This window comes from Cetorhinus maximus, chromosome 15 (assembly GCF_964194155.1).
Source record: "Cetorhinus maximus chromosome 15, sCetMax3.hap1.1, whole genome shotgun sequence".
NCBI classification, from domain to species: Eukaryota; Metazoa; Chordata; class Chondrichthyes; order Lamniformes; family Cetorhinidae; genus Cetorhinus; species Cetorhinus maximus.
Window position 1 is genome coordinate 11,008,823 of NC_135893.1, and position 13,804 is coordinate 11,022,626.

Here is a 13,804-nt window from a genome sequence, read left to right on the forward strand (position 1 = left end):
CATTATCTCATTGCTAACGCTTATTTTCTCAAGTAAAAATTGTCCCAAAAAACTTTAAGCAAAGATTACGGACTAGAATGCAACCTTTTGTCTTGGATATAACATGGAATATGCTAATGCTAAATCTGTTGTTAAAAACTCAAGTAATCAGCTCTATCCAGCCGAGTATTATTGAAAGCAAAATTCCTGACACTATTTCTATCTGCTGTGGTATTTGAACCAAATGGTTTATATTTCTTTAGCTGCCACACGCACTGCAAAGCAATGCTCAAAGGAATAGGTCTTCACCATTATTGCATTAAGTTTTCATCCAGGCTATAATTATAACAGACTCACTCAGTCATGTTACCAGCATTGGTATATAGGCCGACTGATTATAAATGGCATGTGTTGCCATAGTAACACTTTGAGCACCGGCATGCCTTAGGCAGCTACTAGAGGCATGAGTGCAGAAATGTGATGTTAGAGGGCTACTAGCAAGCTCTATCCAGAAGGTCAGGCAAGCAAAGAATTTGGCCTCCATTAAAGAACAAAGAAAAGTACAGCACAGGAACAGGCCCTTCGGCCCTCCAAGCCTGCGCCGATCATATTGCCCGTCAAACTAAAACATTTTGCACTTCCGGGGTCTGTATCCCTCTATTCCCGTCCTATTCATGTATTTGTCAAGCTGCCTCTTAAACTCCACTACCATACCTGCTTCCACCACCTCCTCTGGCAGCGAATTCCAGACACTCACTACCCTCTGCGTAAAAAAACTTGCCCCGCACATCTCCTCTAAAGTTTTCTCCTCTCACCGTAAATCTATGTCCCCTAGTAATTGACTCTTCCACCCTGGGAAAAAGCTTCTGACTATCTACTCTGTCCATGCCACTCGTAATTTTGTAAACTTCTATCAAGTCGCCCCTCAATCTCCGTCGCTCTAGTGAGAACAATCCAAGTTTCTCCAACCTTTCCTCATAGCTAATAACCTCCAGACCAGGCAGCATCCTGGTAAACCTCCTCTGCACCCTCTACAACGCCTCCATATCCTTCTGGTAATGTGGCGACCAGAATTGCATGCAATATTCCAAGTGTGGCCTAACCAAGGTTCTATACAGCTGCAGCATGACTTCCCAGCTTTTATACTCAATACCCCTGCCAATGAAGGCAAGCATGCCATATGCCTTCCTGACTACCTTATCCACCTACGTTGCCACTTTCAGTGACCTGTGGACCTGTACGCCCAGATCCCTCTGCCCGTTGATGCACTTAAGGGTTCTGCCATTTACTGTATAATTCCTACCTGTATTAGACCTTCCAAAATGCATTACCTCGCATTTGTCCGGATTAAACTCCATCTGCCATTTCTCCGCTCAAGTCTCCAAACGATCTATATCCCGTTGTATCCTTTGACAGTCCTCTTCACTATCTGCAAATCCTCCAACCTTAGTGTTGTCTACAAACTTACTAATTAGCCCAGTTACATTTTCCTCCAAATCATTTACGTATACTACAAATAGCAAAGGTCCCAGCACTGATCCCTGCGGAACACCACTAGTCACAGCTCTCCATTCAGAAAAGCACCCTTCCACTGCTACCCTCTGTCTTCTATGACCAAGCCAATTCTGTATCCATCTTGCCAGCTCACCTCTGATCCTGTGCGACTTTACCTTCTGTACCAGTCTGCCATGAGGGACCTTGTCAAAGGCCTTACTGCTTATCAACTGATATTTGAAAGCCCCCGGCATGTCAGTTTTTGATTTGCCCTCAAACATCCGCCTCCAATCTAGATTCCTCAGTTCCTGCCTAATATTGTTATAATTAGCCTTCCCCAATTAAGCACCTTAACCCGAGGACTCCTGTTATCCTTATCCACCAGTACCTTGAAACTTACTGAATTATGGTCACTTTTCCCGAAATGCTCTCCTACTGAAACTTCGACCACCTGGCCGGGTTCATTCCCTAATACCAGGTCCAGTATTGACCCTTCCCTAGTTGGACTATCTACATATTGTCTCAGGAAGCCCTCCTGCACCTTACAAATTCTGCACCATCCAAACCCCTAGCACTAAGTGATTCCCAGTCAATATAGGGAAAGTTAAAATCACCCACCACAACAACCCTATTGCTTTTACATCTTTCCAAAATCTGCCTACATAACTGTTCCTCAATCTCCCGCCGGCAATTGGGAGGCCTATAGTAAATTTTTTTTTACAAAAAGAACAATCCAACCACTGGACCAGGTTGCTAACCCGAGACCAGAGTGGACTCCCTATCTATCAGTCCATTGAGCAGTAGGCCAGGCTCATTCCAGCATCCTCTTTGCTGGGTGGAACTGAGTCCATTGGGTTGAAATTAGGCTGAGTGTAGACCATCGCACTGCTAAATTGGTTTGCTATGCATGCATTTGACACTCACAAATTGGGCATAAGGCATACCAATGTCTATCCCTAGGGCAGAGAAAATTCTGGGTGGGAATATCCCATCCCCTTGGTACATCTCCTGATGCCAGGTTCCATGTTGAAGGCAGACAGGTGTTTTGCATGGCCCAGGCCTCTGTGCAGATTGGACACCGCTGGGCAATTGAGTGCTGACCCGCCATTTTCCCGTTCCTCCTGAACTTGCATGGTTTGCTAATTCTGTTTGTGCCTCGTATCTACCGGAGTTCCTGTGAATTTTTTGGCCCTTTATATTTAAAGTTCCTCTTACATGTGTACTGATTTCAGAAGTGTGATGTAACTTCACCTCACCTCTTATAAAATAGAGTTTTATTCCATTATTTGCAACTTTGCGCTTTCTTATCCATAGTTCATGCAGAGAAAGAACCCCCTGTACAATGAAATGAAGGAGGAAACAATCTGGTCCATGGAACAATTGAATGACTATATTAATAAGAAGTATATGAAAGAAAGGCATCTTCCAAAGGACTGGGTCTTCACTGTTTTTGCAGTAAGTTTGTGCTCTAGTTTTCACGCAGGCTCTAATTAACGGGACTCAGTCATGTCACCATCAGAGAAGTTAGGTACTCAGGCCTACTGATTAGAGATGGCATGCGTCGCCATAGTAGCAGTTTGAATACCAAGTGTATCGGCTTAGAGAAACATGTTTCTAAATCACGACAATGATTAGACATTAATTAAACGTGCACACAGTTGAATATAAGGAAATAGGCCATTCATCCTTTCAAGGCTGTTCCTGAGGAGAGGATCCAGAGGGAAGAGTGGAAACTGGTATTTGTACTGAACTATAGATCAACAATAAAACAGTTTTGATTCACAAATAAAAATAGTCATCGAGTAAAACTATACAATCCCACAACAACTTTACTGTGGTGTTATAAGGTCCTAATTTACTAACAAGGCCTTCAACAACTTGTATTTATGTAGCATCTTTAACATACACCCCAATGCTCTTCATAGGAGCATTATCAGACTAAATGTGACACCAAGTCACATAAGGAGATATATGGGCAAATGACTGAGAAACGTGGTCATAAAGGTAGCTTTTATGAAGTGCCTTAAAGAAGAAGAGAGAGATAGAGAGGCAGAAAAAAATAAGGAAAGGAATTCCAGAATCCAGGCAGGTGAAGGCACAGCCACTATTGGTGGAATGATCCAAATCAAGGATGCTCAGAATTGGTGGATTACAGACATTTTAAGAGTTGTAGGGCTGGAGCAGATTACAGCGATAGAGAGGGGTGAGGCCAGGGGGAGATTTGAAAATAAGGATGGGAATTTTAAAATCAAGGCTTTGCTTAATCAAGAACCAACGTAGGTCAGTGAGCACAAGGGTGATGGGACGTGTTGCGAGGTAGGACGTGATCAGCAGAGTTTTGGATGACCTCAAGTTTACCGAGTGTACACAGCCAGGTGTGTGTAGAAATAGGCAAGTCTGGAGGTAACAGAGGCCTGGAGTAGGATTTCAGCAGCAGGCAAGAGTGGAGTAGGGCGATCTTTCAGAGGTGAGAATAGCTAGTGTTACTGATGGCATGAATATGTGGACAGAAGCTCATCTCTGTGTCAGATATGACACCAAGTTTGAAAATAGTCAATTTATAATACTTGTTCAAACTTAGGTTGTTTCCAGGAAGAGAGATGGAATCAGAGGATGGGATACAGATTAAACAGATCTGACCAATTAACAGATTTTTTTAACCTTGCTTGTAGTGTAAAGGGTTAGCAGATGGGATATGCTAATGTACGATGTAGATGACAATGTACCACTGACACCAGTCAGTCATATGTTAGACTCTCAACAGAGAGAATGGAATCATGCCTCGGAGCTACTTGGTGCTACCTAGGTGCCTACTCTGTAACCTGTTTAGATGTAGTGCTAATAAACAGATACCAAACTAAGCCCTCGAACAATTTTGTCATACATACATTTCTTTTAGTAAAACAATTAAGCGGAGTGGTTGGAATTGTTACATTAATAATAACATGCTGGAAGACACCCACCAACTCAGGCAGCATTTGTAGAGAAAAAGAAACAAGAGTCAACGTTTTGGGGCTTGACCTTTTGTCAGAACTGATACACTGATTAATGAATGTGACTGAGAACTTTTAATATTTTCTTGCAGAGGAGAATGCAGGAGATCATGACAATATGCTTCAATACTGCCAAGAGCAAACTGGATTCTAAACTGGGCTACTTTGACCTCTTGGGCTGTGACTTTATTATTGATCAAAATTTCAAGGTGATTGTAATTTTTATTTTCTCCTGCTATGGATGATTGTTAAGTATCAGTGTACACGGATATATATGTGATTATATAACCTAGGGGGGGTCACAAAATGCCCATCAAAACCAGCTCATAAGATGATTTCCCTAATATTAGAGACATGAATATTATGGTGATGTAATTATATAGTGTGTTAAGGGGAAGGGAAATCCCAGGGCTAAATCCTATGAATTGTAAATAAGGTTCTGTCTCTGCAGTGGCAATTTCATCTCTGTTTCAGAGGTTGAGATGTTAAAACCCAATTCCAGAGACTTTGGTAGCAAAGTCTAAGCCGGCCTCTCTGTGCTGTACTGAGGGAGCTCTGCACTGTTGAAGGTGTCATCTTTTGGATGAGATGTTAAACTGAGGACCCTGCTGCCCTCTCAAGTAGATGTAAAAGATTTTATGGTACTATTCAAAAAGAGCAAGGGAGTTCTCTGCGGTGTTCTGATCAACATTTATCCCTCAATCAACACTTAAAAAACATACGATTTGGGACATTTATTTCATTGCTGTGCGAGGGACCTTGCTGTGTGCAAACTGACTGTTATGTTTCCTACATTATAACAGCAACTACAGGTGGAATTGTCCCAGATTTTCACAAAAGTGCAGTAGTGGGTGGGAAAAAGGACGTCTTACCTGCCAGCTACAATGGCTGGTTTTTGCACTTTATCAGTCCCTTCTCAGCACGTCCCCCCTCATTAACAATGCATTCACAGGAAACACACCAGATCGCTGGCGGGCAGCCTCTGATTCACTCTCCCCACCGTCACCTTAGGCCGTCAAGGGCGCCTTTGCACGGAGCTACAACGCTCTAAGGGTTCGGAAACTGCTCCAAAGTCATGGCTGCCAAAGGGAGGAAACACGCTGCCTCCATATTTAGCGACACCTCCCTCGGGCACCTACTGGGCACAGTGGAGGCCTGCTGTGAAGGCCTGTACTCTCACTCTGGGAGAAGACCAACAAGTAAGCTCACCAATCCAGCATGGGAGGCAGTGGCTGGGGTGGTCAGCACCAACGCCCTACAAAAGAGGACTGCCACCCAGTGCTGAAACAGGATGAATGATCTCCTCCGTTCCGCCAGGGTAAGTCACTCTTCTCATCACTCTCAACTCACACACTCTCAAACCCATCACACGTCCACAAGGATCTCATTCACTGCCAGTTCAAGAAAACATCACCATTCGCACTCTCACACACACACCTTCACCTGCCCTGCGGATCATATCCTCATCCCATCCATGGCACCATTCACCACCCACACATGCCAGGCATCCTGCTTAACTGGCAGGCATCCTGCTTACACTCTCTCCACCTGTATTCATGCAGGACAAGCTGGCACATAACAAAAAGGAGAGGTCGCAGAGTAGAGGAGGAACGCCTGACATCAAGGACCTCACAGACTTTGAAAATAGAGTCATCCAGCTGGCCGGTGACAATCTGGACCATTCCTGTGCTGACAGTGAGGTCAGCGGTGCTCAACCAAGTGAGGATCCAGCAGTGCAACATCCATCAGAGAACCATGCTGTGAGTGAGCTCCCCATTTCCGCAGTCCCCTGCCGCACACTAATTATCTCCCCTTGCTTTCGCAGGCACATCAGGGAAAGAGCCAAGTGGGTCCATGAGCCAGGTCCTCGACTGAAGCCCTGAAGACAGCTCAGAAGAAGAATCTGATGACAACTTAATTGAAGACCCATCACAGTGCTCACCCACAGCCTCCATCACCACTAGGTCCTTGGTGGGACCTAGTTCTAGAGTAGCCTCAGGGTCACAATCTGTGAGCACATCCCACTGTCGGATCCACAGCAAGTGGCAGCGGAGACTTCCCAGGTTTCCAGCACTCAGAGGAATGCTGGAGGCCAGAAATCTGTTGAGTTCAAGTCAGATGAGGAGCCTCTGGACTTGGTCATATCTCAGTTGCTGGAGCTGCAAAGGCAAGCTCGGGAACATCAGGAAGGGATGTCCGCTGCACTCCTCAGATTGCAAGGCACAATGGAGCAGTCCATCCGCCTTCAGTCTGAGATGATAGTGCCAGAATGCCAATGCACCAAGGTCAACATTGGTAGGATGGCGGCCGCCATGGAGACCTTGGTCCAGGCCAACACTCTCGCACTGTTGCGCGGGCTGAATTCCATCGCTGACGTCATTGCTGGCCTCCAACAGTGTGAACGTGAGGGGGGCCGCTCAATCTCACTCCAGCTTCCTCTTCTCAAGGAGTCAACCAGGGGCCCTCAGACACCCATACGGAGGAGGATCAGCAGGTGCACACCACGAGGCCATCCAGCCAGGTGACTCCGGGAGTATCCAGCCCATCAGAATCCCCACTTCCCGTAGCCCCAGCAGCTCCAGCTCCACAGGGCGAGGAAGGCGCCACTACCACACAGAACAATCCCAAAAGCAGGCCGGGGCCCTCCAGGTCTCGACCCTCCAGAGGACACCTGCCAAGGTCATTACAGACAGGGCATAGCAGTCAGCAGGATGTCCGGGAAGCACCAAGACATAGCAGCAGAGTTAGGAAGGTTAAGAAGATGTAACTCTTTTCGAGTTAAAACAATTAAACTAAATTAACAAAATAAGGGATAAATCAAGCACAGCCCCTAAGTCAGGTCAAGGAAAAAGTTTAAAGGAAACTTAAAAACATTAAACCAAAATGTGATTAAAGGGGTTAATAAAACACCCCAGTCCCCGCGGTGCCCACCGGGCACAGAAGGCCTCGAGAGTACCGGCAGACACCGCGTGCTCCCTCTCCAGGGACACCCGGCCGCGAACGTAGCCGCGGAAGAGGGACAAACAATCGGGCGGGACTCCCCCCTCGATCGCCCGCTGCCTGGATCTGTTAATGGCCAATTTGGCCAGGCCCAGGAGCAGGTTCACGAGGAGGTCCTCCTTCTTCCCGACCCCCTTCCGCACCGGGTGTAAAGGAAGGAACACTGAGCAGCACAATCGGCAGGATGCGAACCTGTGTGGGCAGATCCCTGTGGAGTTCTAATCCATCGCCTTAATCACTCAGCCATGACTGGAGACCTTTAGCCTGAGCATGGATGTTAATCACTTGTACATAACGTTCACTATTAGAATGTCTCCTTGCCTATGGCTCCTTGTTCTGATAAGCAGTATTCATGTCGCTCAGATATGAAACCTTGGTTCCTACATAAGATAAAGACAGGTGTCTCAGTCCAGGGACACTTCCCTGTGCAGCGTGCAGCCTTCAGACCAAAGTGATGGTCCGGATTCACACTCCCTGGACACATTACTGATGCCTGCACCTCGATGGTGCTTGTCATTGCTGTCAGAATGTCGTGGGCAGGAGTCACAGAGTTCTGTCATTCTCTCTGTGATCTCAGCATCTTTGAGGTGGAGCTGGCCCCATCTCTTCAGTGTCTGTGACCAGTGATGCTGTGCTCCTGAAGGGGTCAGGTGCTGAAGGCTGACAAAGGATCAGGTGCATTTAAAGTTTCATGGCTGCGTCTTCATGATATGACCCTGATTGCAGAACGCAAGTGAGCTGCCCTCAACCAAACAGGAGTCAGACATTCACAGAAGCTATGTGAAGATCTATGGAGTATCCTCACTGAATGTTATCATCATCATCATCATCATCATCCCCCTGGAATCTAATGACTTTTATGGCCCCCACTGCGTCTCCATGGACAGAATTTTGAGGTCGTCAGGGTGGCAGGAAACGGCCTGCCGCCCGCGATCGGCCCCCAACCGTGATTTCACTCAGGCTGCCCAATTAACGGGCAGCGAGTGTGAAAGGCACGCTGAAAGGCTCAGCACTGCTGGGGTGGAGGCGGGAGGTGGGCGAGCGCTGAAGTCAGCGCAGGCGCGGGCGAGCGTGCAATGAAAGCTCCCTGAAGGCAGAGAGCTGCCTCAGGGAGCTGAAGAGTTCATACCCATCAAATAGAGATTTTAAAATGCAGAAAAAAATGTCCACGCATCGGATTCACTCACCTAAACGTATAATTATAAAAATTCTGCCCATTTTTAATTTTTAAAAAATTAATATTGGAAACCTCATCCCGGCCTTGGATGAGATTTCCTCAAGAAATCCAAAGGCCGCCTAGTCGATTCGCCCGCCTGTGAACCGTAACGTTGGACGGGCAGCAAAAAATTGCTTTTAATTAATTGATAAAGGGCCTTAATAGGCCTCTTATTTGTTGGCGGCCAGGTCTTCCATCTCCTCCTCGGCCAGCCTGCCCCCGTTGCAGCGCCAGGTTGTGGAGCATGCAGCAAGTGACCATGATGCGCGGACACCCTCTGGGGACTGTTTTGCAGTGCTCCACAGGACCTGTCGAGACACCAGAACCTCATTTTACAAAATGCTTCTCCCTTGCTCCACCAAAGTCCAGTTCGCGGCAAGAGCTTCGTTATACCGTTGCTCCGCTGCAGCCCGAGGCCGGCGCATGGGTGTCATCAGCCACGTCCTCTGTGGGTAGCCCTTGTCTTTGATGATCCAATCCTGCAGCCTCTCTGGACCCTGGAAGATGTCAGGGATCTGAGACCTGCTAAGGACGTAGGAGTCGTGGACGCTCCCTGGGAATCGTGCGCAGACCTGTAGGATGCGTTTGTCGTGGTTGCACACCAGCTGAACATTCAGTGAGTGGAAGCCCTTGCAGGTGACGTAGTTGACTGCTTGCTGCCACAGAGATCTAAGTGCCACGTGAGTGCACTTGCACCCTGCACCTTTGGAAAATCAGAGTTCTGCACAAATCCCAGCGCTCTTGCTTCCTGGCTTTCCTGATCCTGGCAAAATGCACAAAATTCTGTGCCTTCGCAAAGATGGCATCCGTGACCTCCTGGATACATTTGTGTGTGGAAGCTTGCAGCAGGTAGCATATGTGACCGACCATTTCCCTAATATGCGCAGCCTTTGGCACCACTGGTTCTCAGTCATCTGCAGGAATGACAAGCGCCGACTATAGACACTCAGTCTAGCAATGCGCCTATTAGCGACAGCTCGCTGTGGATCTTCAGCTGCGTGCACAGCAGGCCCTGCCGCCCCTTCATCCCCTTGTTGAGCCAGGCCACTCACTCTATCTTCTTCTCTGCTCCCTGTAAGCCATGAGGCATACCACTAAATCACCAGCCTCCATGATCCTGATGTTCAAAGAGAGAGATGCAAGGGTTAGCATAGGTATACTAAGAACCTCTGCTGGTTAAGTCTGAAGGCTCCTTCACCCATTCAAAAGAGTGCTGGCCACCACTTGGATGGCCAGTGTGTAGTGCGCTCATTGGCTGTCCGAAACCCCACCCATTCCCGCCCCACTTCACTTGACTGATTGGTGTTAGCTTCAGCCAGCAGGCGGGTTAGGAGAATGACTGTGACTGAGCTGAGAGCATGCTGTGCTCTCAGCTCAGTCACAGTCATTCTCCTAACCCGCCTGCAAGGCTGCGCTGTTAGCTTGAACCATGATGGATACTGGTCCAAACCTTAATAAGGACATTGCGAGGGGCTGTGAGGCCTCCACCAGTGACTGCATCATGTCCACCTTTCACAAGGGGATTCTACAACTTGCCCAGTCGGTCAATTGCTCTGCTGCCCCAAAACACACATTCATTTGCAGTCTGTGCCCAAGGGGTGAAAAGTTCTGGACTATTTGTGGCACTTTCATGCTCTTGCATTGCTTGAGTGGGCAGAAAAGCTTCAGAGGCCCGATTCCAAGCCTGTCAATGCAGCTGCTGCTGAACAGTCTCAGCTGAAGAAAAATGCTCACTTTTGACAAACTTTTCCAAGTGCATGGCCGCTTCCCTCATGACCCCACACCCGGCATGTGCTTGAGTATTTCCTTCAGTCTGTCCTGCCTTGACCCCCAGACCCCCACCCGACTTGACCCGCACTGGAACCCTTGCCCTGGCAGTGCACTGAAAGCCAGCTGGGAAAAAGCGACTTGCCTGTGCTCCCCAACGAATGCGCGGCACTTCTTCCCTGATGTCCTACAGGTGATGCTCGCGAGCGCTGCACACGATTGTGTGCACTCACCTCCGAGTTCCCTCGAAGTTCAGGTTACCAGGTGCATGCCTTTTCAAGGCAGTCGTGAAGCACGCCGCTCTGAAGTCACATGAATGTGGGCTGTAAATATGATGTGGGGGGATGATTCCGGAAAGCAGGGCTTATAATTAGATGCAAATATATTAAAATGACGTTCCCAACGTGCGGTGACAGGAAACGTGGCCCACAATTGATAGATGGAGCGGACGATCGCAAACTGGTTTCACAACGCGGTAAAACCGATTTTTGGCCTTCTCGCCATATTGTCCCCGCCCCCGTCTGTCAAGGTGCCTGACACCAATTCCAGCCTACATTTCAAAAGCACTCCATTGCATATGAAGTGCTTTGGGGTGCACTAGAGGCATGAAAAACCTGAAACTGGAACAGGCAGTGCCTGCTGGCATGTTCAAGGCCTTCTGTGACCAGTGGGCACCACAAGGACGTTCATTATATAAGCAATCAACTTAACATTTACATTAAGCTTCTATTAGTTTACTTGATTGGACCTTGTTTAGGTTATTGATAATGATGCTTTTCCAAAGGGGGCACATGTGATACTGATTTCTCTCTGGTGACTCTGGTGTTCATAGTATCACCTCTACCTGTCCAATTCAGATGAGCATTACAAAGTATTTATAGCACAGAAACCACTAGGCAGTCCATCAGGTCCTCGCTGGTGTTTATGCTCCACACAAACCTTTTCTTAGCTTACTTAATTTAATCCCAAGAACATATCCTTCTATTCCTTTATGACTCATGTGCTTCCCCTTGTATACATCAATGCTATTCACCTCTACTCCTTGTGGTATTGAGTTCCACATGCTAACAACTCTCTGGTTAAGAAATTTCTCTTGAATTCCCTCTTGGATATATCAGTAACTATCTTATATTTATGGCCCCCGATTCTGATGTCTCCTGGAAGTTGAAACATCTCTATGTGTATCCTATAAAATCCTTTCATAAACTTCTAATCTTCAATCAGGCCATACCTGTCTTCTCTTTTCTGGAAAAAGAGCCTGTTCAATGTTTCCTTATAGGTACCACTTCTCAGTTCTTGTATCATTCTGGTAAATCTCTGGCATTGACCAGAAACTGAACCGAACTAGTCATATAAATACTGTGGCTACAAGAGCGGGTCAGAGGCTAGGAATCCTGCAGTGAGTAACTCACTTCCTGATTCCCCAAAGCTTGGCGGAAGGCACAAGTCAGAAGTATGATGGAATACTCTCCACTTGCCTAGATGAGTGCACCTCCAACAACACTCAGGAAGCTTGATACCAGCCAGGTCAAAGCATCCGGCTTGATTGGCACCTCATCCACAAACATTCACTCCCTCCACCACTGAAGCACAGTGGCAGCCGTACCATCTACAAGATGCACTGCAGGAACTCACCAAGCCTCCTTAGACAGCATCTTCCAAACCCATGATCTCTACCATCTAGAAGGACAAGGGCAGCAGACACATGGGAACACCACCACCGCCTGGAAGTTCCCCTCCAAGCCACTCACCATCCTGACTTAGAAATGCATCGCCATTCCTTCATTGTCACTGGGTCAAAATCCTGGAATTCCCTCCCTAACAGCACTGTGGGTGTACCTCTGCTACATGGTGCAGCAGTTGAAGAAGGCAGCTCACCACCATCTTCTCAAGGGCAATTAGGGATGGGCAGTAAATGTTGGCCTAACCAGCAACATCCACATCCCATGAATGAATAAAAAAATTCTTTTTTTTACCAATTCCAGTGCCTCTCTCCTTTTTATAATATAGAGACCAGAATTGTTCACAATATGCCAAGTGGAGTCTAACCAGGATTCTATACAAGCTTAACATAACTTCTCTACTTTCAATTCTATTTCTCTAGAAATGAACACTAGGGTTTTGCTTGCTTTTTTAAGGTCTTATTAACCTGTGTCACTATATTTAGTGATCTGTTTATCTGTCCCTCAGATCTCTCTGCTCCTCTTCCTCATGTAGACACTTAATTTCCAAGGAGTATTTGGCCTCCTCATTCTTTCTACCAAACTGTATTATCTCACACTTATCCATACTGAGGTTCATTTGGCAAGTACAATACCCATCCATCAAATTTATTCACACCTTCCTATACTTTGTTCCAGTCCTCTTCTGTATTAACTTTTCCCCCTAATTTGGTGTTATCTGCAAATTTTGAAATTGTGCTTCTGATTCCTGAGTCAAAATTGTTTATGTAAACGACGAACAACATTGGTCCCTGCACCAATCCTTGTGGAACACCACTTGCTGCTATTTGCCAAACCTAATTTGCCATCCATTCTGTTACTTGTGCCTTGCAATAACAGGAAGCAGGTCCAGTCAAGGCTTAATACAGTTAGATGCAGATTAAAGCTCTCCTATGCTGCTCCAATAGCCCTCACTACTGCACGTAGTGTGACATTTTTCCTAATCCAAGAGCAACAATCCAACAATAACAACTTTAACACAATAAAACATCCCAAGACTTTCTCAGAAGCATTATAAAACAAAATGACACTGAGCCATGTAAGGAGATAGTAGGGCAGATAATTGGTCCAAGAGATAGGTTTTAAGGAAAGTCTTAAATGAAGAAAGCAAAGTAATGAGCTGGAGGAGTTTAGGGAGGGAATTCTAGGGCTAAGGGTCTAGGCAGTAATCCAGTTCAATCCCATTGAATGATGTTACTAATTCAGTTCTCAATTCAGGCAAAAGGGCCACATTCACAGAGAACTAGATCATTTCACAAACTGTCACTACAGTCAGAAGACAGATAACACTTTTATCCCAACACCGGATTTCAACCAAAGTTCCAGAGATAGAGTAATAGCACCTAAGGGAGCTACAGTATTCACCGCCATTTGAAGTATTTCTATGTCCTGAGATCAGGATGACCAGTGTACCCATGGATTAACAGTTGTGTGTTTGATCTGTTTGCAGGTCTGGTTACTTGAGATGAATGCCAATCCCTCTTTACATAGACATTGCTCAGCTCTCAAAGCAATCATCCCTCAATTAGTGTATGAAGCTCTTGGTAAGATGATCGTTTCAGTCAAGTAGTTAGAGAAGATGATTAACAGAAACCGCTGATAATTTTCAAGTGATAAAATATTTCATAAGTGAA

The 13,804-nt window shown here is 46.5% G+C and overlaps 1 protein-coding gene across 1 annotated transcript in view; it reads left to right on the forward strand.

Moving 5' to 3' along the window:
• The window catches only part of LOC144691134 (protein polyglycylase TTLL10-like), a 53,509-nt gene that overhangs the window by 38,825 nt on the left and 880 nt on the right, over nucleotides 1-13,804 (forward strand). Inside the window, exons 7-9 of the mRNA XM_078559201.1 lie at nucleotides 2,788-2,928; nucleotides 4,559-4,675; nucleotides 13,621-13,714. Coding sequence (XP_078415327.1) covers nucleotides 2,788-2,928; nucleotides 4,559-4,675; nucleotides 13,621-13,714 — 352 coding nt within the window. The remainder of the gene's footprint in view (nucleotides 1-2,787; nucleotides 2,929-4,558; nucleotides 4,676-13,620; nucleotides 13,715-13,804) is intronic.